Genomic DNA, 27,482 nt, shown 5'->3' with positions numbered 1-27,482 from the left:
TGAGAGAGGAGGGCTTTACCCTCCCGCTCGACCGTCGCTCCCCGGCGGTGGGCGTGCGCGCGCTGGTCTTTTCCCTCAGGCGGAGCGTCCCTTCTAGCACGCGCCCGGCTCGCGCGCTCCCTCGGGCGCCTCCCCCGCCTCACACGCACCCTTGCCCTCCTCCCGCATTTGTGCGCCGGTGCAGCAGGCAGTGGGAGCATCCGGGCACTTCCGCAGCCAAGCGGCGACCCGGGCGGCGGCGGCAGTCGAGGACCTCCCATGGCAGGGAAGAGGCGGGGGGGAGGTGAAAGGGGAGCGCGGCGTTAAGCCGGAGCCGCGGCGGGGTGGGTCCCGAGGGAGGCGGAGGGGGAAGTGGATCTGGCGGTAGGAGGAGGGCCGGGCGCGGGGCTTGTAGCCCCTTTCGCGCATTCCTCAGTCCAGCCTGGGCTCCGGAGATGCATCTGCATCAGGTCCTCACCGGGGCTGTCAACCCCGGAGACAACTGCTACTCCGTGGGCAGCGTCGGGGATGTCCCTTTCACGGTGAGCGGCGACCGGGAGACCAAGGGGGAGAGACCGGGGTCTGGGACTCCCTAGCCAGGGCCCACGCCTCCCTGGAGGCTGCGAAGGGTTAGTGGGCCCGCTGGCTCCCCTTGTGCAGCCTTGGCATTTAGTTTCCCCAGGGGCCGGTGGGAGTGTGTCCTGCGGCTGGGGTTGTAATTACTCGGCAGTGGAAAGGATTAAGAATCCAACGCGCTCGTCATCCTCAGCAAACAGGCGCGGGTGACAGGACTGGAAGGTTCCTCCTGGGACGGCCCTTGAGTGTGCGGTGAAGGAAGGTGGTTGCAGCTGCCAAAACCCCGGAGTGTCGGTTTCGCACCTGCTCCTGGTTGGAAAGGAAGAGTCGGTCTTCCTCTTGGAGCGTGGAGGCGATGCTGCGCCTTGGCTCCCGCAGCCAGTTGTGTTGGGGCAGCGAGGAGCTGCTGGAGCCTGTGGCTTTAAAGCCGGCTGTCTGTATCTGATATGGGAAATCTTAACACTAACAAGAAAATTGAAAAAATTTTCCCTGAAAGATTTGGAATGGAAGGGTTAGAGTGACAGTGGCCACGACGAGGTCGCTGTTTGGTAATCCTTCTGGGTAATATTTTAATCTGTTTACCTTTCTAGGTAATATTCTAATCTGCTTGCAAGGTAGGCTTTTTTTTTTTTTTTTTTTTTTTTAACCGAGGCAGTGTGAAAATTTTATGACTTTTCCTTTCGCGTGTGAGGAAAAATGTACATAAACATAACATTTTAGGACCTCTTTAATATCTGGGTGAAATAGACATATATTGGATTAATCAGTCCTTTTTGGGAATGCTAGGTTCAAACCAAGTCCTAGAGCTTCTTTTTATCAGAGTCCCATGGATTAAAGAGTTTTAAAAAAATTTTTAGTAAATTTATAAATGATCCTCCTTAGGAGAAACTGTAGGCAGTGAGATCTCGGTTAAATGCACATTGTTATTGATAACATTCTGCTTGATAAAATTGGAAATGCTTTTTAGACAAGGGAAAACCTTTGATCTGATGTCTGTTTTCCAGCAGCATGTTTTTAAAACTGCAGGAGGAAAAAAAAAAAAAAAGCCCCAGCAAAACTGCAGAATCATTATGTAGCAGTGCATTCTGGAACAGAATTTGTCTGTCTTTTAATGTTTTGTGATTCATTAAAAATAACCCCACAAGGTTGTTTTTTGGCCATATTAGTTTTTAAATGTAATCATCTTGGCTTTGTTCCAATTTAGAATGAATCCCTTAAAAACAGGATTTTCCTGACCTATATGGTAACTCCAATTGCAATTAATGCTGTCATCTGTATTTTGTTTACATGTGACTTAAAAGATCAGTGTAGAATTGAGCTTGGATTTCAAGTATGTAGAGAATATTTAGGGAATAGAGAAAATTTCTCTATTGCTCAATTGTGTAGACAGGGAGGAAGTTCATCAAGAAACAAATCTGAAATCTTTGGTATGAGGTATTTTCCCACTATCAAGGTGGTGATAGTTTACTGCTTCCATCTAAAGTGGAATATTTTCTCACTGCAGGACTGTCATAGAGAGTTGAACATGTTCAAATGCCATCTGGAAAAAGCTAGTGTTAGAACTGTTAGTGCCTAGCAGGTGTGGTTATGTTGTATAGTCCATCTCTGACCAGATACTTGGAATCATTTTCAACTCTTTACCATTTCTCTATCCTGCCAATCATCAAATCTAGCTGACTCTGCAGTGTTTATTCGATTTACCTCTTTTAATGTCTAAAGTCACCATCTTTATCAGAGAACTTTATTTACTTAATATAAAACCTTCCAAATGGGTTTCCTGACACTCATCTCTGATCATGTCAGTTCATCCCCCACACAGCTGTTAGGATAATTTTCAAGTACCATTTTATCATATTACTTTTGGTTTAAGAATATGTAGTTGTTCCTAATAGCTGTGTTAGGAAATGTAAGCTTGTTAAATATTCTCCTGCTGTGTATGTACTCTTTTTTTTTTTTTTTAAAGAGAGTGAGGAGAGAGAGAAAGAGAGAAAGAGAGAGAGAGAGAGAGAGAGAGAGAGAGAGAGAGAGAGATAGAGAGATTTTTTTTTTAATATTTATTTTTTAGTTCTCGGCAGACACAACATCTTTGTTTGTATGTGGTGCTGAGGATCGAACCTGGGCCGTACGCATGCCAGGCCAGCGCGCTACCGCTTGAGCCACATCCCCAGCCCACTCGTTGTACTCCTTACCTTAGTCCCACTGTTACATACTAATCTTCTTATTCTAGCCTATATATTTATGTTGCAACAAGAGAGTCCTTGCTTCTCATCTTGCCAAACACAACTCAAAATGTACATAGTTTAGAATGCCTGCTGAGACCCTGATTGTTATTTTGGTCCTTTGACAAATGGAAATACAAAGCCATTTTACACACCATCTTGCTTTAATTCCTTAGTTATGAATGCAGTGATCCAGTTATAATTTTACCATGAGTTAGAAATGACCTTTTGAGCTCTGAAAACAATTAAAAAAAAAAAGTGAGAATAAGCTGTTTTCAAGAACTCTAGAATCAACAAATGCTGTGAATGTCTATTTTTTTAGTAAAAATAAAATTAAAAAATTAAAAATAAAGTTCCTTTAAATGGAGTATGCTATTTAATATATATATGTATATTATATATATACATATATATTTATTATAAATATATACATACACATATATATTTATTTTAAATATATATAGACACACATATATATGTATATATTTATTGTAAACACACACACACACACATTTAGGTGTAAATATCTTTATTTTATTGATTTTTATGTGGTGCTGAGGATCAAACCCAGGGCCTTGGACATGCTAGGTGAGCACTCTACTGCTGACCCACAACCCTAGCTCTGCTATTTGATTTTTTATAGCAGTCAAATGGAAAAACTTTAGTTCTGCATCAGATGACTGAAGAGGGGACCAGGCAGGATTGGAATCAAGGTCTAGTGACTACTCATCTGGTGGGCTCTTTTTAGTAGTATATTTCCTTTTAATACTGGGCCTGCTCTAAACCTCTTTTTTGTGTGGAAGATCTTTTAGATGTGGTTGGTATAGAAGGAAATAGCCTTGCAGCTCACTAGTGGTTCTTAGTCAATGTAGTGTTTCCTGAGAAGTTTTTCAAAATAGGGTAGATAATTCATCTCAGTCTAGCTTTTAAAAATGGAATTATTATAAAAAGATTTTGAAGTGCATATGACATTGTAATAATTGAAAAACCAGGTACTATATTTTGCTGTACATAGTGGGTGGTTTGCTTGACTGGGCTGTGAATGACTGCTTGGTAATGCCATGATGTCCCAAATTGTGCTATATTGACATGGTGGTGCAGTTTGTAGTGGACATTCCCAGCGATGTGTGTAGGTTTAGTGGTGATATGTAAGCTATGGTGGTCTTTACTTTTTTTTTTTTTTTTTTTTGGGATAAGTAACAGCATTTTAAAAACATTCACTGTGAAAAACCTTCACGGTTGTATATCTTTGTGGGTGTGTGTGTGTGTGGGGGGGGGGCTGGGGACGGGGCTGGGAATTGAACCCAGGAGTACTTTACTACCGAGCTTCATCCTTATTCCTTTTTATTTGGAGATAGGTCTTGCTTAGTTGCTTTGGGCCTTGCTAAATGGCCGATGATGGCCTTGAACTTGTGCTCCTCCTGCCTTAGCCTCCCAAGTCACCAGGATTATAGGAGCCACCACACTCAATTATATATTATATTTAAAAACATCACTTTTTTTGGTACCAGGGATTGAACCCAGGGTCACTTAACCAAGCTACATCCACAGCCTTTTTTTAAATGTTTTTTTTTTTTTTTAATTTTGAGACAGGGTCTTGGTAAGTCCGGAGGTTCTCACTAAGTTGCTGAGGCTGGTCTCGAACTTTCAATCCTCCTGCTTAGCCTCCCAAGTCACTGGGATTGCAAGTGTGAGCCACTGCATCCAGCTAAAGTATCACCTTTTGATAATTCTGTTCTTTTCAGTGTAAAATCTAAATTTTGGAAATATTATCATGCATTAAGTTAGAGTCTAGGTTATCCAAGAAGAGACCTACCATATCTGAGCTTTATTATACTTGATTGTTTTTCCTTTAAGGTTTTTTTTTTTTTTTTGGTACCCTGGATTGATCCCCACATCTCCCATTCATTTTTATTATTTTGAGATAGGGCCTCACTAAGTTGCTTGAGCCTAGCTTTGTACTTGCTGTCCTCCTGTCTCAGCAGGAGGTATGTGCCATCATCTCTTATTTTTTAAAATATTTCTAACTATCCTTCAGATAAGTGAAAGGTTTGAGGCTTTGTGCAATAGGTATTGTAAACTTCTCATTACTTATGTTATTACTTTCTTGAAAAATAGTCATAGAGTACCTAGTTTCTTTTACTTTTCTATAAATATTAAAATATTAATTAAGATAAGGATTATACATAATGATTACAAGTATAATTAAAAATGCTCATCATTTGGCCTCAGGAGTGCAATCTGTGTTTTCAGATGTGCAGAGGCAATTGATGTTTTTCCAGTCTGACATGATTTAACATCTTGATCAAAGTTTACAAAAATTAGTAAATCATTAGCACTCTTACAGAGTTTATAATAAATATACCAGCAGAGATTAAAATGATGCACATTATTGTAACATTAGGAAGATGGAAGAGAGCATATATATATATATAGTTGGAGATAAAAAGTTTCATGGAATATTGACATTTGGCAAAAGAGATATTAGGACTTTCTAATGGCAAGAACTATAAAAAACAAGGAATGGTGTAATTAAAAAAAATAAATTATTGAGTATTCTTTTCACAAAACAACTTCCTTTTTTAAATGTAGGACTTCATTAAATGTCAAATACCCTTAGAAGTTGAAAAGTATAACTTGGAAACATTATGCATAACTTTTTAAGAAAACATCTGGTATGCTGACATTTTTGACTTTTGTTATTGATTTTATATTTTATTAAAGTACCACTAGACATTTGGCCTGAATGAAAAACCAGTCATTTAAAAATTAGAACATAATGTTACATAGCCTCTTTTCTGGCATTTAGGTGTGTTTTAACTCTTCTTGTAAATTATGGCAATACCACCCATTGAAAATGATCATTCTGTTTATACACTTAGCAGATTTTTGTTGAACACACAGGTGTACTAGGCTCTGGGAGATTAAAAAAAAAAAACCCTAAAAACATAGTCCTGATTTCAGGGAGTTTATTAAATAGTGTAGGAATCTGGTGACATAATAGGAGAGTTAAAACATACACTTAACCACAGTGGCCAGCTGTACCATGTTATTAGGCACTTGAATTGTGAGAATTCAAGAGGACTAAGAGGTTATTGTTGGCCAGGGCTGTTAGGAGTTGGACAGAAAAATGATTCTGCATTGGCATGTATAATAACTCATGCATTAATCAACTATGCATAGACTAAGGGGAAAGGCAGAAGTCAAGAATTTAGAAGGGACTAGTTTTACAAGAGCATTTGGCCCATTTATTCTTGGAGTATAGCTTCTTATTTATTTAAGTTGATATATACTATTTCAAATTTTATGGGCTTGCACTTAGTGTCACCTTGCATGTGAGTATGAAGTTATGTAAATTCTTATGTTCCTGTGTAAATTGTTAGTTAGACTTCTTGCTTATGATGGGAAGATATTAGTAACTACCTATATTCTGGTGTGATTCTGAATAAAGTCTTCCCCCAAATGGGAGCTTAGAGTCTAGCTACATTGCATGATCTTGGCTAAATCACTTAAACATTTTTAAGTTTTTCATATGTAAAATGAAGTGCTGCCCCCCTTCCCACATTGAACCCAGGGACTCACATGCTAGACAAGCACTCTACTACTGTGCTACATCTTTTGCCCTTTTTACTTTGAAACTAAGTTGCCTAGTTTAGTCTTAGATCAGCCTCATAGTAGCTGAGTAAATAAAGTTCTTAAATTAGGTCCTCTCCAAGTATTTAGGCCTTGAATGAACCTTATATGGGCTTCATTAGAGATTTCTAGGACTGAAAGAGAAAATGGACCAGAAACAGTGGTTTTAGTAAAGCAATAGGTATGGAGTCTTGGTTGTCTTGTTACCCCTCCACTTACGTTTATAAGACTGTTGATCACAGTTTGGTAGTCTATTCTTCCTGGCTCAGTAAATAGGCCATTCAGAGAATTATAAAGTAGTTGATCTAGGAAAGAGTCAGTCTTTGGACTCACAGTGAAGGAGAAGGCTCTTGTTTATGACTGTGTCCTCAGCACTTGACAGAGCTGTAAGTAGTTGCCTGGGACAGTCATAATAGGGGATAGAAGATAAGACCAGTGTGATGGTGTTCAGGTCTTTCTTAGGAAGGCCCTCTGGCCCTCTTTTCTTTTGCCTACTCCCCAACAAATTATTCCTTTACCTACCATTCTTAGAATTTGGGATATTTAAAATATTCTTTAGATATTAAAATCATATTATCTTAACTTGGAGCTTGGAAAAAAATTTTTGTAGTTGTAGATGGACAGTATGCTTTTATTTTATTTGTTTATTTTTCTGTGGTGTTGAGGATTGAACCCAGTGCCTCATAGGTACAAGGCAAGCACTCTGCCATTGAGCTACAGAGTGCTTGCCAGCTTGGGAAATTTTTAAAACAAATCAGTCTTAATATTTAATCATCAGAAAGAGCGGATGTTGGAAAAACAAGTCATGCCTGACCAATTTAATTACCTTCTAAGAAAGCAAGCAAAGCATTATTTAAAAGGGGATAGTAACAATATCTGTAATTCAGATTTAAAGGCTTTTCTAGTTTGCCACTTACTTGTGTTTTTTTTGGTGGCACTGGGGATCAAACCCAGAGGTGCTTGAACCCTGAGCTCCAACCTCAGCCCTTTTTATTTTGTTTTGATATGGGGTCTCCCTAAAGTGCTAAGGCTGACCTTGAACTTTTGATCCTCATGTCTCAGCCTTCCCAGTCACCAGGATTATATGTGTGTGCCATTATGCGCAGCTTCCCAGTTACTTTTTAAAACAAGTTTGGAAGCCAAATATTTTATCTGAGAGCAAAGTAACAGGACTTATTAGAGTAATAGACAGCAGAGCTCCCAAAGGGGGAGGGGTTCCAAGAGAAGGATACCTGTCAGTCATATACTTTAGAAGAAATCTTAGGGTTTTCAATGTTTTTGAGATTGTAAAATTATTTTGCATTATATTTTTGCTCTGGAACCCTAATTCATGATGTAAAAAGATAGGATCTCATTTTTGTTCTAATTAGTTATATATATGAAAGTAGAATGCATTTTGACACATCAAGTATAAATGGAATATAACTTCTCATAGGCCCTCTTTCAAGGAGGAGATATAACTTACACAGGTGCTATAACTATATTTTCTTTTTCTTTAGAAATAGCACATGTAACCCTGGACCTTTATGTACACATGTGAAACCAATTGCCTGTTCTTTTTATTTTATTTAAGTTATATTTTTAGTTATAGTTGGACACAATAATACCTTTATTTTATTTATTAACTTTATGTGGTGCTGAGGATTGAACCCAAGGCCTTGCCTGTGCTAGGTGAGCACTCTACCGCTGAGCCACAAACAACCCCAGCCCTGTTCTTTTTATTTTTAAACCTTCTCATTTCATGACTACTGAAATCTTCTTTAGTGTTCTCCAATTCTAAACACTTAAAAAAATGTGATGGTAATCTCATTATCCTTCTAGAGAAGTTAGATGTAAAGGGGTCTGGCTAAATAGAAACGGACTCCTCAGAACATAGTACATGCTAATTTGGTGGGTTGATTTGAAAGACATAAATAATGCACTCTTAGATGGGTTAACCTTGGAAATATATGTTCCTTTAGGTCTGTTTTCTTCTCTAAATATTAACTGCTTCAAGGATAATAACATTTCATTATAAAATTAATTAGTGATGTTTTCCTTCTTGACTGTAGGAGAAATCCAGGAAACATGAGTTCATAAGGACATTGTGCAAGTGGATATAGATACAAAAAAACCATAAAATTTTTGATTTAGATTCCATTCACAGGTACATGTAGCTCATATGGTAGCTGTAGTTCAAGAATAAGATGCCCCAAATTTTCTCAGGAGTATTGACTTTGGTTTTGTGATGTGGTAGCAGTTTTTTTCACACCATCTCTGGCCTTGACTGTATCTACATTTAAGAGGATCCAGTCAGCAGGAGGTTTCTAATTATTTTGTACTCTACCCATAGCATCTTCTGTCATTCTTTTATGTGAATGAATAGCCAGGGTTTTTAGCAAAGGACACTTTCTCTACTTAACACTGGTTTTTCTAAACTGGGGGTGATTTTGCCCCTCAGGAAGCATTTAGCAGTATCTGGAGACATCTTTCATTGCCATGACTAGGGTGGGGGATTGATATTGGCATCTAGTGAGGAGAGGCCAGGGATTGTGATAAGTATCAAAGAATGGACAGGACAGCCTTCCACAGCAAAGAATTATCCAGCTTAGAATGCCAGCCCCAATGGTGTTGAAGTTGTAGGAAATGCTGTTTTATATGCTAAGGTCCCTCTTTCCAACTCAAGGACATTGCTCTGTCAGTTTCCCCTTTTTCTCTTGTAAAATTGCTTTTTCTGTTCTATTGAAGTTCTTTGTTCCTTTAGTTCTCTTTGATTTCCTTTCCTCACTTAATTTCTCCTTTTCAGCCTGCTTCCAGATATATATATCCAGCTGTTTCTTTGATATTTCTTTTTTGAATGTGTAATAACTATCACCAATTCCTCAACTTATCAGTTTTTTACACAGACTTTCAAATCACTTCTTTTTTTCCTTACACTCCAAATAAAATCCCAAGTGCCTTCAATGTCTTTTATTGCAGTTACTATAACACCTGGAGCAGAGCCTGGTAAAATGTGTAATAAATTAATAAATGAGAAGGACACAACATAACATATTTTTGCATAAATACAGTGACCAGTTTCTTAATAACTTTTTGATATAGATCCGTGGCTTTGAGTCGGACTTAGAAAAATCAGTTTTACAGGATTGGAGCAGAGAGCTGATATAATACAATCCAGGTGTAAAGCTCTGCTGGTCTGGTTAATTCAAGGATGTATATTAATGTATTAGGAGGTATTGACAGATTATACTCATTAGGCAGTTCTCAAATGTTCTTTAGTTAACTCTCTTAAACAACTTTAGTATGTGACAAATTGTATTAATCTGACAAATATCTGATGTGTAGAGATTCTGTATTTAAGAGTTTGAATTACACATTGTATTAGTTTGTGTAGTATTGGCTGCCATAATAAAATACCACAAATTGAGTGACTTAAACAACAGAAATATGTTTTTTCACAGTTCTGGAGGCTGGAAATCCAAGGTCAAGGTTGGGCTGATTTTCTTTCTCTTGAAGACTTCTCCTTAGCTTATACATGGTTGGTTTTCTTCCTTGCTATCTCCTACTATTGCCTTTTCTTTGTGTACATGCATTCTTGGTATCTTTTCCTCTTATAAGGACACTAGTCCTGTTAGATCAGGAGACACTTTTAAATTTGAATTTATTTATTTTTGCTAATATATGAAAACAAAAATTATACATATTTATGGGGTACCATGTTATATTTTAATCTAGGTATGTATTGTATTATGTTTAAACCAAGTTATACATGTATCCAGACATTTATAAACATTTCTTTATGGTGAAAATATTGAAGCTCTTACTTTCTAGCTTTTTGAAATATATAAAACTCCTTTCTTTTCTAATTATAAATTAGTACCCATTAATCAACCTTTTCCTGTTCCTCTTTCTCTAGTTTTATGACATCGTTTAACCTTAATTACTTCCTTAAAGACCTTATCTCTGGGTCTGAGGTTGTGACTCAACAGTAGAGCACTCGCCTAGCACTTTGAGGCCTTGGGTTTGATCCTCAACACCACATAAATAAATAAATAATTAAAATAAAGGTGTTGTGCTCAACTACAACTAAAAAATATTAAAAAAACCCTTATCTCTGAATACTGTCACATTGGAAGTTAGAGTTTCTACTTAACGTTAGGTCATTTATTTGTTGACTTTCTTCTTTTAAGGAATGAACTCCGTGCAATAAACTTTCCTCTTAATACTGCCTTTATAGTGTCCCAGAGATTTCAATATGTTGCATCAGTATTCTCATTTACCTTTAAGAATTTTTTAATCTCCCTTTGCTGTCTTTTGCAACCCATTGTTCATTCACTAGCATATTATTTATTCTCCATGTTTCAGTAGCTCTATTTTTAATTTTATCATTGATTTCTAATTTCATTCCATTTTGATCTGATAGAATTCAGGGTAGTATCTCTACTTTCTTGTATTTTCTAAGAGTTGCTTTGTGGCACAGTATATGGTCTGTTTTAGAGAAGGATCCATGTGCTGTTGAGAAGAAAGTGTATTCGCTCTGTGATGGATGAAATATTCTATTATTCTGTTAAGTCTAAGTTATTGATTTTATTATTGAGTTCTGTAGTTTCTTTGTTTAGCTTTTGTTTGAAAGATCTATCCAGTGGTGAAAGAGGTGTGTTAAAGTCACCCAGAATTATTGTGTTATGGTCTGTTTGACTCTTGAATTTGAGAATAGTTTGTTTGATGAATGTAGATGTTCCATTGTTTGGGGTATATGAATTTATAATTGTTATGTCTTGTTGATGTATGGTTTCCTTAAGCAGTGTGAAGTGTCCCTCTTTATCCCTTTTGATTAACTTTGGCTTGAAGTCTACTTTATTTGATATGAGGATGGAAACCCCTGCTTGTTTTCACAGTCTATGTGAGTGGTATGTTTTTTCTGAACCTTTCTCCTCAGTTTGTGGATGTCTTTTTGACCCATGAGATGGGTTTCTTGAAGGCAACATGTTGTTGGGTCTTTTATTTTTAATCCAGCCTACCAGTTTATGTTTTTTGATTGGTAAGTTTAGGCCATTAACATTCAGGGTTATTATTGTGACATGACTTGTTTTCCTGGTCATTTTTGTTTATTTTTTTGGTATTTAACTTGACTTAGTTTCCCCTTTGATTGGTTTTTCATTTAGTGTAATATCTCCCTTTACTGATTTTCATTTCCTCCTCATGGAATATTTTGTCGAGGATATTCTCTAGTGCAGGCTTTGTAATTGTAAATTTTAACTTTGTAGTTGTAATTGTAAATTTTAACTTTTGTTTATCATGGAAGGTTTTTATTTTGTCATCAAATCTAAAGCTTAATTTTGCTGGATAGAAGATTCTTGATTGGCATCCAACTTTTTAAAATTCTTTATTTATATATGAAAGCGGAATGCATTACAATTCTTATTACACATAGAGAGCACCATTTTTCTTATCTCTGGTTGTATACAAAGTGTATTTTTTTTTTTTTTTTAGTTTTAGATGGACACAAGATATTTATTTATTTATTTGTGGTGCTGAGGATCGAACCCAGTGACTTATTATATATGCAAGGCAAGTGCTCTGCCACTGAGCCACAATCCCAGCCCAGGTCATCGTATTAAAAAAATATATATATTTTTAGTTGTAGATGGACACAATATTTTTATTTTATTTATTTATTTTTATGTGGTGATAAGGATCAAACCCAGTGCCTCGCATGTGCTAGGCGAGCGCTCTACTGCTGAGCCACAGCCCCAGCCCCATGTCATCATATTTAAAAAAAATTTTTTTTAATATTTATTTTTTAGATGTAGTTGGACACAGTACCTTTATTTTATTTATTTTTATGTGGTGCTGAGGATCGAACCCAGGGCCTTTCATGTGCTAGGCAAGCACTCTACCACTGAGCCACAACCCTAGCCCCTAGGGCATAGTATTTTATCAATATTTCCTGACTTTGATAATTGTACTGTGGTCATATATGAATATTTTAAAGGAAATACTAAAGTACTAAGGAATAAAAGGAATCATGCCTCCAACTCTCAGATGATTTCAGATAAAAATATGTGTGTATAGAGAAATGGATGAAGCAGATGGGGTAAAATATTAACATTTGGGAATCTAGATAAGGTATATACAAGAATTCTTTGTAACTATTCTTACTACTTTTTGTAAACTTGAAATTATGTCAGTCAAAAGTAAAAATGTTACAAGAGAAAGAAGACATTATTGATAATATGGACTACTTTAAAATAGGAACTTCCTCAAAAACATTATTAAATCTGATGTGGTGGCACATACCTGTAATTCTAGCCATTTGGGAGAGTTGCTGAGGCTGGCCTAATTTGAGGCAGTGGGATCACAAGTTCCAAACCAGTCCAGGCAAAGTAGTGAAACCTTTTTTTTTTTTTTTAATTTTGTTCTTTTTAGTTACACATGACAGTAGAATGTATTTTGACATCATACATACATAGAGTATAACTTCCCATTCTTGTGCTTTTACATGATGTGGAGTTGCACTGGTCGTGTATTCATAAGTGAACATAGGAAAGTTATGTCTGATTCATTCTATTGTCTTTCCCATTCCATCCCCTCTCCCTTACCCCCAACCCCTCTTGTCCAATCAGATGAACCTCTATACCTGCCCCCATTGTGAGTCAGCATCCACATATCAGAGAGTTTATTGGACCTTTGGTTTTTTGGGATTGCTTATTTCACTTAGCATGATATTCTCCAGTTCCATCCATTTACCGGCAAATGCCATAATTTCATTTTTCTTTATGGGTGAATAATATTCCACTGAGTGTATATATCACATTTTTATTATCTGTTTATCTCTTGAAGGACACCTAGGTTTGTTCCATAGCTTAGCTATTGTGAATTGAGCTGCTATGAACAGAGACCCTTTTTCAAAATAAAAAATAAAAAGTGCTAGGGATGTATCTCAGTGCTAAAGGGTTCAATCGCTAGTGTAAAACAAAAACAAAAACTGAGTTAAAACAGAACTAGTCAAGGCAAATTACCTTAGTAATGGGTATTTATTATAATTCTATAGAAGGGAAGTAGAATATAAATCTGCAAAGAATCTTGTAATACCAGTTTTTGTACACCAGAGTTTCAGTTATTAGGAACTTGTCAGCTCTGTGGACTGGTTACTTTGTGGGCTATGTGATCTCATACAGTGTTTTGGTCTCTCTTTCTGTGGATCTTTTAAAACCTACTTGCATGAGAACCATTGTCTTGGCCTCTGCATGTAAAGTCCTTTGGGTTTAGTTTTGTTATTATCTGCTATAGTTTTTGCTATTTCTTAGTTGAATATCTGGGAAAAGAAATTTGGCCCAGCTTATTTTTTTAAGCTAAGCCACACCACATTATATTTTGCTTCCCAGTTTACAGTTTTTGTTAATTCTTGGCCTTTGGATTCATGTGTCAATCCATGGTCCAATAAGTTATATGCTGTGAGTATTTGTCATGTGGTCTGCCAGGGTTCCCCTTTCAGAAGGATAGTGGATGGGGCAGTTTTGCCTAGAAAGGCCTGTGAGTTAAGATGGGACAATATACTTGATATGATAATGCATGATTTTCTATTATGGGATGTTTAGGTCATTTCTACTTTTTATTTCATATAATGCATATCTTAGTACATATCTTAGTACTAATTATAATCTTTGTTTGCATGTTCAATGTTTTCTTAGGATAGAGTCCTAGAAATAAAGTTACTGAATCAAAGTACTTAAGTTTATTCACAGTCTCTTAATTTATATTTTCAAATTGCTTTCCAGAAAAGTTGTGTGGTTTTATATTGTAGTAGTGTGAGAGTGATAGATATGTCGTGCTCTTGCTCATTATTTTTCACTATTCTTTATTAAAGCGTAAAAAAAAAGTACATTTGGTTATCTCATGCTCAAAAGCCCTACTCTCTAGGTACATATTCTGAATCTCAAGGGATCACAGATCCTATATCACTGTTATACATCCTACTTTGTTAGCATTTTATTCTAGCATTCGCACTGTATTCCCTACTCTAATGTCCTAGCCAATTCTATATTTTCTTTAAAGTTGCATTTTGAATATTGCCAATGCTTCATCAATTTGGGGTCTCTTCAGGACAAGAGACAGATGTATTGAAGTAAAAGCAAGATTAATTGTCCAGGTATCCAGTGAACCATCAAAGAAGGGCAAATGGGCTTCAGAGTGATTGGAACTACAAAGCTGGTAGGATCAACTTCCTTCTCTTAGGGTTTTTATAAACTTCTTTTCTTGTGGTTTCTTCTTGTCTTCAGGCATCTGATCTATTTACTTCTTGAATTGAAGGATTCAGGTTCAAATCCTACATGTTTCTTAATGGCTGTCTTATTCCTTATATGTATTTTCAGTTCAACTCTTCTTGGGTTAAATTCTCTAAGGTGGGTTAATTGGCTTAGCTTGTCTTTGCCAGCAGGCTATTAGCCACTTGTCATTATTGTGGACCATCTTCTAATCTTGGCAGCAATAAGCAAGGGAAAAGTCAAAAGACAAGAACAAAATGTGCCCACCTTCCTGGGGCTCAGTAAAATAGTATGCACTGCATTATTTATTTATTTATTTTGTAAATGGTACTAGGGATTGAACCCAGGGGTGCTTTACTATTGAGTTACATTCCCAGCCCTTTTTATTTTTTATTTTGAGACAGGGTCTAACTAACTTGTCAAGGCTGGCCTGATGCTTGTAATCCTCCTGCCTGTCATGCTTCCTGGTATTTGGAATTACAGGTGTGTGCCACCATGCCTGGCTTTTGGGAGCTTTTTGGAGCACATTTATGTCCTCACAGAATTATAGTTTGAAAGTTGAAAGGAACTTTCCCTTTCATTTATAGAGAGATTGTGATTTGCTCATTGTTATAGTTGGTGTTAGCACCTCTAAATTCTTAGGAATGTACTCTTACCATCATATTAAAGGTATAAGTTTAATTACAACTTAATAATACAATCATGTTATATGAGCAAAATATTTAAAAACACTGGTAGAGCCATCTCCCTCAAAACATTAACACTTAGGTTAATTGGTTTTCTGGAAATTTCTTATATATATATAAAGTATTATGAAGTTGTAAAAAATATTACATATTACAATTTGTATAATATACTTTTTAAAACTCTTTCAAATGTAAAATGTGTTAAGAACAATTTAGAAGCAATGTTTGGTCACAAAATATTATAAATTTAATATCATCAAAAAAGTCATTATTTCTTTGAAAGTAGTCATTTTAAAAAGTGGTATTTTGCTTTATTGTTTTTTATGAAGCAAATTGTTATATACTCCAAGCTTGAGAGAATGAATTTGAGGCCAAAAGGTAACTTCAAGATTTTACATGCCCACAATCCCTGAGGCTGGTGTTTTTACCCATATTATTATGATTTTCTTTTTTTTCTTTTATTTTGTGATTTTCTTTAGAAGTTTTTGATCATTAGTACTTTGAGAATGTTTATTTATTTATTTATTTTTTCCTGTACTGGGGATTGAACCCAGTGGCACTTTACCACTGAGCCACGTCCCTCAGCCTTTCATTTTTTCTTTTGAGACAGGGTCTTGCTAAGTTGCTAAAGCTGACCTTGAACTTGTGATCCTCCTGCCTCTGCCTCCCAAGTTGCTGGAATTACATGTATATACCCCCATGCTCAGAAAAATGGTTTGTTTTTAATGCTAGCATATAAAATAGTTATTTATAAGAGATAAGTTCTGGTTTCTGTTGTTAGATCTACCTTTTAATAGAGTGCATGCAAGACGGAGACAGAACAGGTTTTGTGATGGTTAATTAGAATGAATTATTTAATTATTGCATATTTTCCTTTTCAAGGTTTCATTTTCCTTTTAGATTTACTAGCATCAGTAAACATTTTTCTTTGTGCAGCAGTATAGAATTAGTCTTATGGTAAGTAACTTAGTATGTAGACATTTGTCATAGTTCTGTTAGCAAATTATCAAAATCAGCTAGTTTTTGACTAATATTAAAATTATCTTTTGAAATTTAAAATTTTAACTAAAGAAAGCTTTTTTGAAAAAAAAAAGAAAGTTTTTTTTTTGAGGGGGGCTCAAGGGCCTTGTCCATGCTAAACACATGTGCTACCTCTGAGCTATACCTCTAGCCCAAGAAATTATTATTAGTAGTATTATTATTTATTGCTTTTTGGTAGTTATTATAGAGAAATAAAAATAACATTTTACCTTATACTATTTAATCACAAACAAAATATTTTCTCATTTTATTCTATCTTCTTTATAACCATCTATTTTTGTTTTCATATATTTGTATTCAAGTTTTGTCTTCTGTTTTGTTCAAAAACACCACAGGTAGCTTTACTTTTTTCTACTGCTCTTTGTAAGTACTATTAATTTTACATTTCCTGATGTCAGTTATTTCTAAAACAAATGTTCCCTTTGGTTACCACACAATGATTATTAGATCATTTCTAACACTCATCATTGACCTAGGGTAATTTTTTTCCTCTTTATACATAGTATTAAGTTCTTTTTTGTTTTTTTATTTTGCTCACTCAGTACTCTTTTTTAAACTTTTTTTTTAGTTGTAGATGGATATAATACCTTTATTTTATTGATTTATTTTAATGTGGTGCTGAAGATCAAACTCCATGTGTCATACATGCTAGGCAAGTAGGCTACCACTGAGTCATAACCACAGCCCTCACTCAGTACTCTTGAGTGGACGTTAGGTGTTGCAATGACTAAATTGTGTCAGTAAAATGTGTTCTCACTCTTGTGGCAAGAAGAGCAGCTTCTTCAAATGTTGCCCCCTTGCTGCTTTTCTAACTGTAGGGTGAAGTTACAGTGAATGGCAGGGCTTTTCTAACTGTAGGGTGAAGTTACAGTGAATGGCAGGAGGTTTATTTATTTTGGGCGTGGTAGTGGTGTGTATTAGTTGACAGAATAAGCAATGGCTCTCAGCAAGTAACTAAAATGAAGAGAGGGAAAGAATGTTTTCTTGGGATTTTTTTTTTCTTTCTTTTTTTTTTTTTTTTTTGAGACAGGATCTTTCTGTGTTGCTGTGTTGTCGTCCTCCCACTCTTGGGCTCAAGTGATTTTCCCTCCTCAGCCTCCTGAGTAGGTGGGACTTCAGGCCTTTGTGCCTGGCCTCTTGGGAAACTTTAGTCAATCTGTGCTTTACCTTCCTGATGGAAATATTTTTCCACAGATCAGCATTGGCCTCCCTAAGACTACTTTCAGAAGAGAATTCTGTACAACCAAGTGACATAACAGCCCTCTTTCTCTTTAGTCTTTCGTTCGTTTCTAGAGCACTTTGTCATAGTCACATAATGATGAAATTATCTAACAACATGTTTTTCAGAATGTGTCCCCGTTGAGTGGCACAGGACTATATTTGTACTCTGTATTTCCATAGGGAAGGTCATGTTGGTATAAGATTTTAAATAGTTTTTATTTCTTTACTGAACACTTTTAATTTATCTGAGATACAAAGAATATCTGAGAAATCAGAGCAGTGTTTGTGGGATTAGATTGTTTTCCTTTCTGAAAATAAGTCAAGACAAATATATAAAAACTAAAGTTAGAGAAGACTGAATGAGTCACATGCACTTAATCATTCTTCACAATGACATTAAACTCTCTAGAGAAGCTAGCAGTATCTTTATTATGGTAATTTAGCATGTCATTTCAGAGAACTTTATAACTTCAGAAGATATTTAACTTTTTTCATAAAGTATTGCAAATATTTTCTTTAGATGTAGAAACTTGTAGAAGAGATAAGTGGACCAATAGCATGAATACTTAGTTTATAGAGATGAAACACAAGTGGCTGATACATATGTGAAAAGATGCTTAACTTTCCTTCTAATGAAAATACAAAGTAAGGGCTGGGGATATAGTTCAGTTGGTAGAGTGCTTGCCTCACATGCACAAGGCCCTAGCTTCAATCCCCAGCACCACACACACACACACACACACACACACACACATTTTTTTTTATTAAGGTAAAAGAAGAAGCTCACTTTTTTTTTAAGTCTCAACTATTGGCAAGGCTGTTCTGATGAAATTTTGGATATCACAACTAAAAACATCAAAAGGAACCTTGATAAGGCCACTCCATTTTTGTGCCCTTCCTTAGAAAACCCCAGATTCCTATTGGGTGTATTATAAACAGAGGAACCAATCTTCAGTCCCCTGCTCTGAGCACACTCTATGTGGACTATTTTACGTCTCTTTGATATACAATGTAGGGAAAAGATGTAAGAATTTATAAGGGCCTGAGTTTGAACACTTTCTACTTACTGTATTATCTTGGGCAAATTAATGCATCTTTATACAGTGATAAAATCTACTTTCCTGGTTTCTAGCAAAGATTAAAGAGGAAGTGATGTAATATTTATTGAGTATTTCTTTTGTCTTTTGGTAATATTTTGTCTATATCTGCAATGGCAGTTTGTCATTTAGTTGAGATTGGTGATTCACCTGTCATCTCCCCATTAAATTAATGGGGGCCCATATTTTGTGGTTTTGTATTCATAGTTCCTAGCCTAGGTGCATTGTTCTGTTTCTTAAATGAATGATGGATGTTTAGCACTATGCAAATAGATTTTCTACTTTAATTTTCAGTTTTCCTAAGAGGTAGATAATATTTCTTGAATTGTATCATGGAGAAATACTCAGAGAGCTTAAATAACTTGCTTAAGATCACACATTATGGCAGAACTAAAATTGAAAACTCTTATGTATGATTTCAAACTATGCTTTTGTATCATTCTGCTTTTCTGAGGTAGTATTAGGCACTTCAGAAATTGTGATATGTTCAATATAAGATTTTTTTGCTATTTATTAATATAATTTTAAAGATTAGCATGGTGACACAAACATTTCTTCTCTTTATACTTAATATTCCCTTTCAGTTTAGACTTCCTGACTGCATGGTACAGTAAGTCTGCCTTGTCTATAAGAATACAAATAGTCACTTCCTCTTGTGAGGGATTTTCTTATTAATTTTGCTTAAAATTCTGTCTTTGCTTTTCCTTTAGAGAATTTTTTTTGATATTTATAAGTACATGGGTTGAGGATGATTTATACTAATTATATCAGAATTTTGGTAACATCAGAAGTTTTAGTAATCAGAAGAAGTAGTTTGTCTCCTATCTGCTTCTTATATTCATTTTTCTTTTTCATTAGCAGCCATAATAGATGCTATGGGCATAGGTCACTGATTTAGATGTCATCACATGTTAGCACTGCCTTTTGGACCTCTTTTATAGGATATTAACACATTACTTAAGGGCATGGAAATAGGGAGAAAGATACCACCTCATAAATTTTATATTTATGTTGTTTTTATTGAGGATTTTTCATTTGAGAATCAGGTTGTTTTGGATATTTCATCATAAATAAAGTTTGAAAGAAAAAGAAAAGTTTACTCGCATCTGTCCCTTATTACCATTATAAAATTCACAAAATTGTAAAACAGATACCAATAATGTGGCAATAGAATAAATATGTGGTTTTTGTCATTACAGTTACATTGAATGAGGACTTCTTGTTTTGGGCACTTGGGATTGACCTGAAGGGTACTTAACCCCTAAGCCACATCTCCAGTTCTTTTTATTTTTTATTCTGAGACAATGTTTCCCTAAGTTGCTGAGGCTGGCTTCGAATTTGTGGTTTTCCTGCCTTAGCCTTCTGAGTTGCTGGGATTATAGGCATGTGCCACCATCCCAGGATGAACAGTTTTTAGTAGCTCTGTGTTATAGTTTATTTTTCAGACTATAGAGTTATTCTTACTCAATATTTTATGTAAATCATTTTATTTTTAAATTTATTTAGTTTTTTTTAAAACCACTTTGGGTTGGATTCTTTTCTCCCTATACCTGGTTGGGGGTGAGCGATAGAGGCAGGCTACATCTTGGATTCTCTTGAGCAACTGATGACTTTAGTTTTTGCCTCACTGCATGTAATCCTGCCTTGGGTGTTCATCTCTGTTTAACTAGCTCTTTAAGCTATCTGGAATTGTGTTAGAAAGTGCATGTCTGATTTCTCTCTTGATTTTTCTTAAGGCTGGTTTGAATCCTGGATATACAGTTGTAATTTTCAGTAGTTTTAATATTTTCAGGTAGAGGTTTTATTCTTTAGGGTTTTCAGAGATGTGCTTTGGAAAGAAACTAAACAGAATGATTTGTGACCTGCAGGGACAAAGACTGCAGTAAAACTGGAAGAACTCATTTCCTGTTAGTAGCAGTTTTTGAATGATAATGCTTGGAGTTCCATCAATTTATTTTTTGATGTGACTTTTAATATTCTTAGTTGTCAATTGATACTCTTATATTAACTATTTCATAAAATGTGTCAATGTATATATTAAAATGGCAACAAAATCTAAGATCAAATATAATAATAATTAAAAAGTTATATATATCTTACATATCATAAATCTTCTTTTTAGGCATATGGATCAGGCTGTGATATTGTCATTTTGGCAAGTGACTTCGAATGTGTGCAGATCATTCCTGGTGCTAAGCATGGAAACATTCAAGTCAGCTGTGTGGAGTGTTCTAACCAACAAGGAAGAGTAAGGGATTTAATTACTCAATTTGTCATTTTTAATGTATTTAATAATGTTAGAATATTCTTATGCTTTTATGTAAGGCTTTTCTATGATTTTTATTTATATTTCTGTGTAAATGGCTATTGATTGGAGTTGTAACGGGAAAAGTTGTGTGCAACTTGTAAAGTGCTCTTAAGCTGACAATGTCATAATTATTTGTTCTACAGGTATCTACTGTTTTGAAAGATCTATAGCTCTCACAATCTCATACATACTCCTTTTCTGGCAGTAGATAATTCCAGCAGCAATTAAGTTAATAGAAGGGAAGTAGTAGGCTTTTATCTTCTCTATTTGACATTCCTTATGTGATTAAACCTTAACTTAAGTCCTTTGAAGACGACTGTTCAATTCTTTTCCCTCCAGGTACAGTGGATGACTTCGTGATATCTCCTTAGTTAATTTCTCCTTCTTGATGGTTTCTCAATTAGCATTTATGTTTGATGATACAATTAATGCCATTTTATTTGATACATTCTTAAGACCTGATGATGTCTTTCTCTACTTTTCATGGTTTTTATATTATTTTTTACTGGATTATACAATTTCTGATAAAGAGATGTACCATTGAAATGTATTTTTGTCATTGAAGTTATTTCTATATTTAAAATTAAATAATTATTTTGGAGAAGATGATTTCTTTAAGTAGGTGAGCTTTGTATTTGTTACATAAAGCCTGTTGAATTTGTTGATAACCCAGAATATTAAGTCTGGTACACTTCCAGGTATGTCTGTGGAAGGAAATAAACCACGAATGCTGCATTCAGATTATATTGTATGTAATTAGTTTTTTGAAAAGAAGATGGTCTTTATTTTACTTTTTCCTAAATATTAATGTTATGTTCATTCTTTTTTAGATTGCAGCTTCATATGGTAATGCTGTTTGTATTTTTGAGCCTCTGGGCATAAATTCTCATAAGAGAAATTGTGTAAGTACTAATTGATAGTAGAATACCTTAGAATCTAGTTAACTTTACTTTTTTATTGAAAAACTTTTACTTTTAATCGTTCTAGTTAACTTTAGAATCTAGTTGGTAGAAATAAAGAGTTAAGAGCTGGTGCTGAAAGTGGGCTAGAATATCAGTGTAAAGTTGATAAGGGTATTTTAGAAACCCACATTTGTAGAGTATTGCTAATTGTCACTTCTTATGTTGAGATTTATGCTAGTCTGAACTATTCTAATTTCTTACTATCTCTATCTGATGTCTGGTTCCCTATTAATTCTTCTTTTCCTCTTCCCATCTTTACTCTCAACAGAGCAGGTTACGATACTTCTTTTATTTAAATTCTATAATTACTCCATATATCTCTCAAATTAAAAGCCCAAAAGCCTTAAAATAGATTATTATTTTTTTAAAAATATTTTTTAGTTGTCAATGGATTTGTATTGTATTGTATTGTATTTATTTATTTACATGATGTGCTGAGAATCGAACCCAGTTCCTCACACATGCTAGGCAAGCGTTCTACCATTGAGCTACAACCCAGCCCTTAAAATAGATTATAACCTCCTTTTCCCCCAGTGCCACATTTAATTACCTCTCAGCTCATCTCCTACTGTTCTTATTCTCCCTGATTCCACTCCAGTTGCACTGGTAAATTTTTACTGTTCCTCAATTACCCTCCCATTTTAGGGCTTTTGCATTGGCTATTTTGGGAATGTTTTTCCTCCATATAGCTCCAGGGCTAGCTTCTGCATATTTTTTTTTATAGATTTTTGTTGAAAAATACTTTTTCAGTGAGGCCTACCTTGACCACAATTTTATAAAAATTACAACTTACTTCTACTCTTCCTATCTATTTTAAACTTTTTTCCATAACACTTATCTTGTGTGTTTGATGTATCCATATGGAATAGGGAACATTATTTCTTTTGTTCATTGATTCATTATAAATACTTGGTACTTGTAAATATTTGTTTATTGAAATCAGAGGCTTTGATAAGTTCACCACCAGCTTCGTGATCTAGTACACCACATTGAGAAACATTCACAATTATACTGAGTACTGAATTTTATTTACTATTCAGAAAATTTTACATTCATTTAACCATTCATTCTGTTAAAAATTACTACATGCAGCTGGGCATGGTGGCATACGCCTGTGATCCCAGTGACTTAGGAAGCTGAGGAAGGAAGATTGCAAATTCAAGCCCAGCCTTAGCAATTTAGCAAGACTCTGTCTCAAAATAAAAAGGCCTGGGGATGTAGCTGATTTGTAAAGTGCCCTTGGTGCAATTCTTAAAACAAAACTACATGCATCAGAATTCCTCAGTCACTCAAAATAATCAAAACTGCAAATGTTAAATATGAATGTTGAATATCTATTTATAAGTAATTTTAAACTATATTTTTCCTTCCCTTCCCTTCCCTCCCTCCCTCCCTTCTTTCCTACCTTCCTCTTTCTTTTCTGCCTTACTCTTTCTTTTCTCTTTCTCTGTTTTCCTCTTTCTTTTGAAACAGGGTCTTCCTCTGAGGCCCAGGCTAGTCTCAAACTCCTGGATTCAAACCAGCTTTCTGCCTCAGCCCTCCTGAGTGACTGGGACTATAGTTGTGCACCACTATGCCCAGCTTCTTTAAAAAGTTTTTTAAAAAATGAAATGCATTAAAATTAGTTTTGGTATATTTCATTAAATATGTATATTTGATAACTTCTTTATGTTTCTAAAAAAAGTTGAATTAAAATGCTGTTCTTTATAGTAATACTGTGAAATGAATGTCAAATTTTGAAGTACTTATGAGTCACTTAGAGTGCTTACTCATAGAGTGTTTATCTAGCATGCATGAGCCCTGGTTCATTCTTGAGCTCTGTGAAAAACAAAGCAAAACAAAACATTGTCACCTAGAGTACATATTTAAATTCATATTCCCTCAAATTTCTGCAGTTGTAGCTGGTTCATGGATTACATTCTAAGGAACACTAAAAGAAAGCATATTAGATAATTATATATATATATATATATATATATATATATAATTATCAAATATATATATTTGTTTTAAATGTCTGATTACACTGTGATATGGTCTTTTATACATACTTTCATTACATTTCTTTAAAATATACATTTATTTTAAAGTTTGTAATTTTAGGAATTATTTAATTATTATTTTAAAATAGATTTGCTGAGTAGTTTTTAAAATACATTTGTTGAGTAGTATTTAAAATACTTTTGAGGTTGATGTTGGTTAGCAATGGTAGGCTTTAAAAAACAACTTTTCCCTGATTATAAAATACAAAATTATTTTTAGATAATGAAATGCAGGTTTACATGTAGAAGTACTCAAGAAACCTTGTATAAATTATTTATTAAAAATTTAAAAAATATTATAAAGAGAAAAGGTATTTAAAAACATTTTAGTTGCTAGACAGTTAATGTATAACTTATCTGAGGATATATGGCTTTACATTGCACTGTATTTTTACAAAAGGATATTATATTTACATACAGCAAAGAAATGTGTTAACTTTTATGCTGTATTTCGTGTTGAAGGCTTTCGACTTTGAAACTTTAAATCTCCTTTTAGAATGAAAATATTTTTTAAAATGGGTGGAAATTATTCAAATATAATATACCTCAGGTTTGTGCATTATAGGTTATGTAATCTGTTGACTTCTTGAAGTATATTTAATTTTCTTTTAGACATTAAATCCATTGGATTATGATATGCATTTCTTTCTTTACACTTTTTAAAAATATACATTTATTTTATTAAACATTTTTGGCCATCTTTGTAGCAAGCATTAATAAGACTGAAGATACAAAGACTTTTATGGTATAGTTACTACCCTTAAAAAGTTGCAATTTACTAAGAGAGTCAGATACATAAATGACTGATAATTATGTCATCAATGTTTTAATGACAGAATGTCAAAGTGCTTTGGGTGCTATCAGAGTGTCAGAGAAAGCTTCATAACAGACATGAAGATTTAGCTAAATCTTAATGGAAACTTAGGAATTTTCAGATGGAGAAGAGGGGAATATATCTTAAGTATAAAAATATACTTATAGACGTGGAAGGAAGCCTGAGAGAACATGCTTGTTTGGGTTTGGCCAACAGCTTAATGTGGCAGAATAAATGCTAAGTGGGACCATTTATTGGAATATTATTTTAAAAATAGCATATGAAAATAATGGTGAAGTATTTACATCTTCATTTTAGATCATAAGGGCTTAAGTTGAAGAAAATAATGAAATGGTGATGTTTTGGGATGTTTTTAAAATATATATTTTTCTTTTTTCTTTCTCTCTACATGTTTCAGCAACTCAAGTATCAGTGGCTTAAAACTGGGCAGTTTTTTTTGAGTTCCGTGACATATAACTTAGCATGGGACCCTCAAGGTACTTGGCAGTTATATTTACAAATTATTAAAATTAAATATTTGTTTTAAATGTATGATTACAGTATGATATGGCCTTTCATAATAAGAAAACAATCAATATTATATTTTCCTTTTGTTGATGAATAAGTATACTTCTTTCTTGATATATACTGCTTTGAACAATGCTTAATTTACTATTCTGTGCTTTTTTGTCTTTGCCTTTTAGTGTTTTATTTCAAGAAATAGTGATTTTTTCCTTAGTTAACATGTGCTTCACCTTACTCTTATCATATTTACTAAGAGACAAAATCGTCAATAAAACAGAGACCAAAAAAACTCCACCGTATTTTGTTATCATTTATAATTCAGGAAATTTCTATCTTTAATCTCCAAAGATTAGGAACTTCTAATGATAATAGCTGTTGGCCCCTTTTACATTCACAATTAATAAAAGTTATTTTTATATTCCATGTAGAAAACCAAATTTCATTAATTTGTAGTTATGCCTCATGTCATTTTATACTGTATATAGTATAAAATGACTATATACAGGTTTGGGGATTTCTTATTCTACTTTTACTCTCCCTCCTTTTTTTTAAAGACTTGCTAGATACACAATAGCTCTTCACTAGTAAGCTTTTCTTGTTTAGGGATTCTTTTTTCACTCTCTTCTAGGGGATGCTTCTAAATATGTATACTCCAAGTGTTTTTCATAGGAAAGTATTGTGTGTTTTTCCTCTGATAGTTTGCAGACCAAGGCAGAGGCCCACAAGTGCATTTCTTTCCCAAGATAATCCTTGCTTATTCATTAGAACTTTCTTTAATTTTCAGATAACAGATTGTTGACAGCAACTGATTCTGTTCAGTTGTGGGCTCCTCCAGGAGGTGATATTCTGGAAGAGGAGGAAGAAATTGATAATAAAATTCCTCCCGTTTTAAATGATTGGAAGTGCGTCTGGCAGTGCAAGTTAGTGTCTAACTCTGTTGTTATGATCATTAATTTAAAAAAATGCTTTCTAAATTATGTTTCCTTTTACAAAGATTTTTATTTTTTGATGGTACCATTTCATTCAGAAGCCTCAAAAGTAGAATTTTTCTAACCAAAACCGATTACATTATAATGTCATCCTTCAGTTTGTGCCATAAATGTTTATAAAAAAGTATAGCAGTATTTTCAGGAAAGCTCCAGGACTTGAGTTGACAGGATTGACATGTAAAAATTATTAATTAGTAGGTAATATATAAACTGGGAAGCTTCCAGTTATTCTTTCAAGTGGAAGGATGGCTGCACCATTAACATTAACATGGATTATATGAAAAGGGCCAGTTAGAGAAGATGATGAGCTCAGTTTTTAACATTTTGTGGGTGGAGGTACCCTGTATTCATATTACTTACGTTTTTTCTTTCTCTAAAGTGAACTTTGTATTAGCTTTAATTAATTTGTTATTAAGAAGGTGTTTTTTTTTTTTTAATTTTTAGGGAGGCAAAACGTTCGTGTTCTGATGATTGTAACTTTGATGTAATGAAAATTTTATCTTGATCATTTAGATGCACTGGGTACCAGATTTTAAAAATGCTAACTGTTTAAGTTTGTTTTTTTGTTTTAGAACTTCAGTCTCTGTACATTTGATGGAATGGTCTCCTGATGGTGAATATTTTGCTACTGCTGGAAAGGTAAAGGATCAAACAAAAAACTAAAACAACTAAAAATGTTCCTTATTCATCTGTATTTTCTATTTCTTTCTTTGTAAAATTGGGATACTGCTATTCTATACAGCTGACCAGAGAAATAGTAATAATGTTTATGAGGTTGGGAATATAGCTCAGTGGTAGAACACTTGCTTGCCATTTGTGAAGCCCTGGGTTTGATCTCCAGTGCAACCAAAAAACCCCACAAAAAAACAATAGAAAAAATATAAACCATGTGTAGAAGACCTGGTATGTACTATGTGGTACACAGAGAAATAATGGCTATTATTATTAGTTTTACTTGAACTTAGCTCATATACATTTTTAAAAACTAATTTTTACATTTACAAATAGTGTATTTAATTTAATTTTAGTTAATGAATTTATTTTGGTACTGGAGATTGAACCCAGGGCACTTTACCACAAGCTATATTCCCAGACCTTCATATTTTTATTTAGAGACATGGTCTCCCTAAAGCTGGCCTTCAAC

At 34.5% G+C, this 27,482-nt stretch overlaps 1 protein-coding gene and 1 non-coding gene across 3 annotated transcripts in view; one reads left to right on the top strand and one right to left on the bottom strand.

Annotated features, from left to right (window-relative positions):
- The first annotated feature begins 388 nt into the window (after positions 1 to 388).
- Positions 389 to 27,482, top strand: part of Dmxl2 (Dmx like 2) — a 139,210-nt gene continuing 112,116 nt past the window's right edge. For both annotated transcript variants that reach the window (XM_077799441.1, XM_026390512.2), the window contains exons 1-6: positions 389 to 521; positions 20,821 to 20,946; positions 21,837 to 21,908; positions 25,243 to 25,321; positions 26,134 to 26,269; positions 26,911 to 26,977. In XM_077799441.1, coding sequence (XP_077655567.1) covers positions 435 to 521; positions 20,821 to 20,946; positions 21,837 to 21,908; positions 25,243 to 25,321; positions 26,134 to 26,269; positions 26,911 to 26,977 — 567 coding nt within the window. In that variant the 5' untranslated portion in view covers positions 389 to 434. The remainder of the gene's footprint in view (positions 522 to 20,820; positions 20,947 to 21,836; positions 21,909 to 25,242; positions 25,322 to 26,133; positions 26,270 to 26,910; positions 26,978 to 27,482) is intronic.
- LOC113186221 (small nucleolar RNA SNORA11) lies at positions 18,454 to 18,578 on the bottom strand. The gene has a single exon (XR_003301247.1). It is a non-coding gene; the product is annotated as a small nucleolar RNA SNORA11 (small nucleolar RNA).

This window comes from Urocitellus parryii, chromosome 6 (genome assembly GCF_045843805.1).
Source record: "Urocitellus parryii isolate mUroPar1 chromosome 6, mUroPar1.hap1, whole genome shotgun sequence".
In the NCBI taxonomy this organism is placed as follows: Eukaryota; Metazoa; Chordata; class Mammalia; order Rodentia; family Sciuridae; genus Urocitellus; species Urocitellus parryii.
Note: the sequence above shows the minus strand (reverse complement) of the source record. Positions and strands in the feature narration are given on the sequence as shown.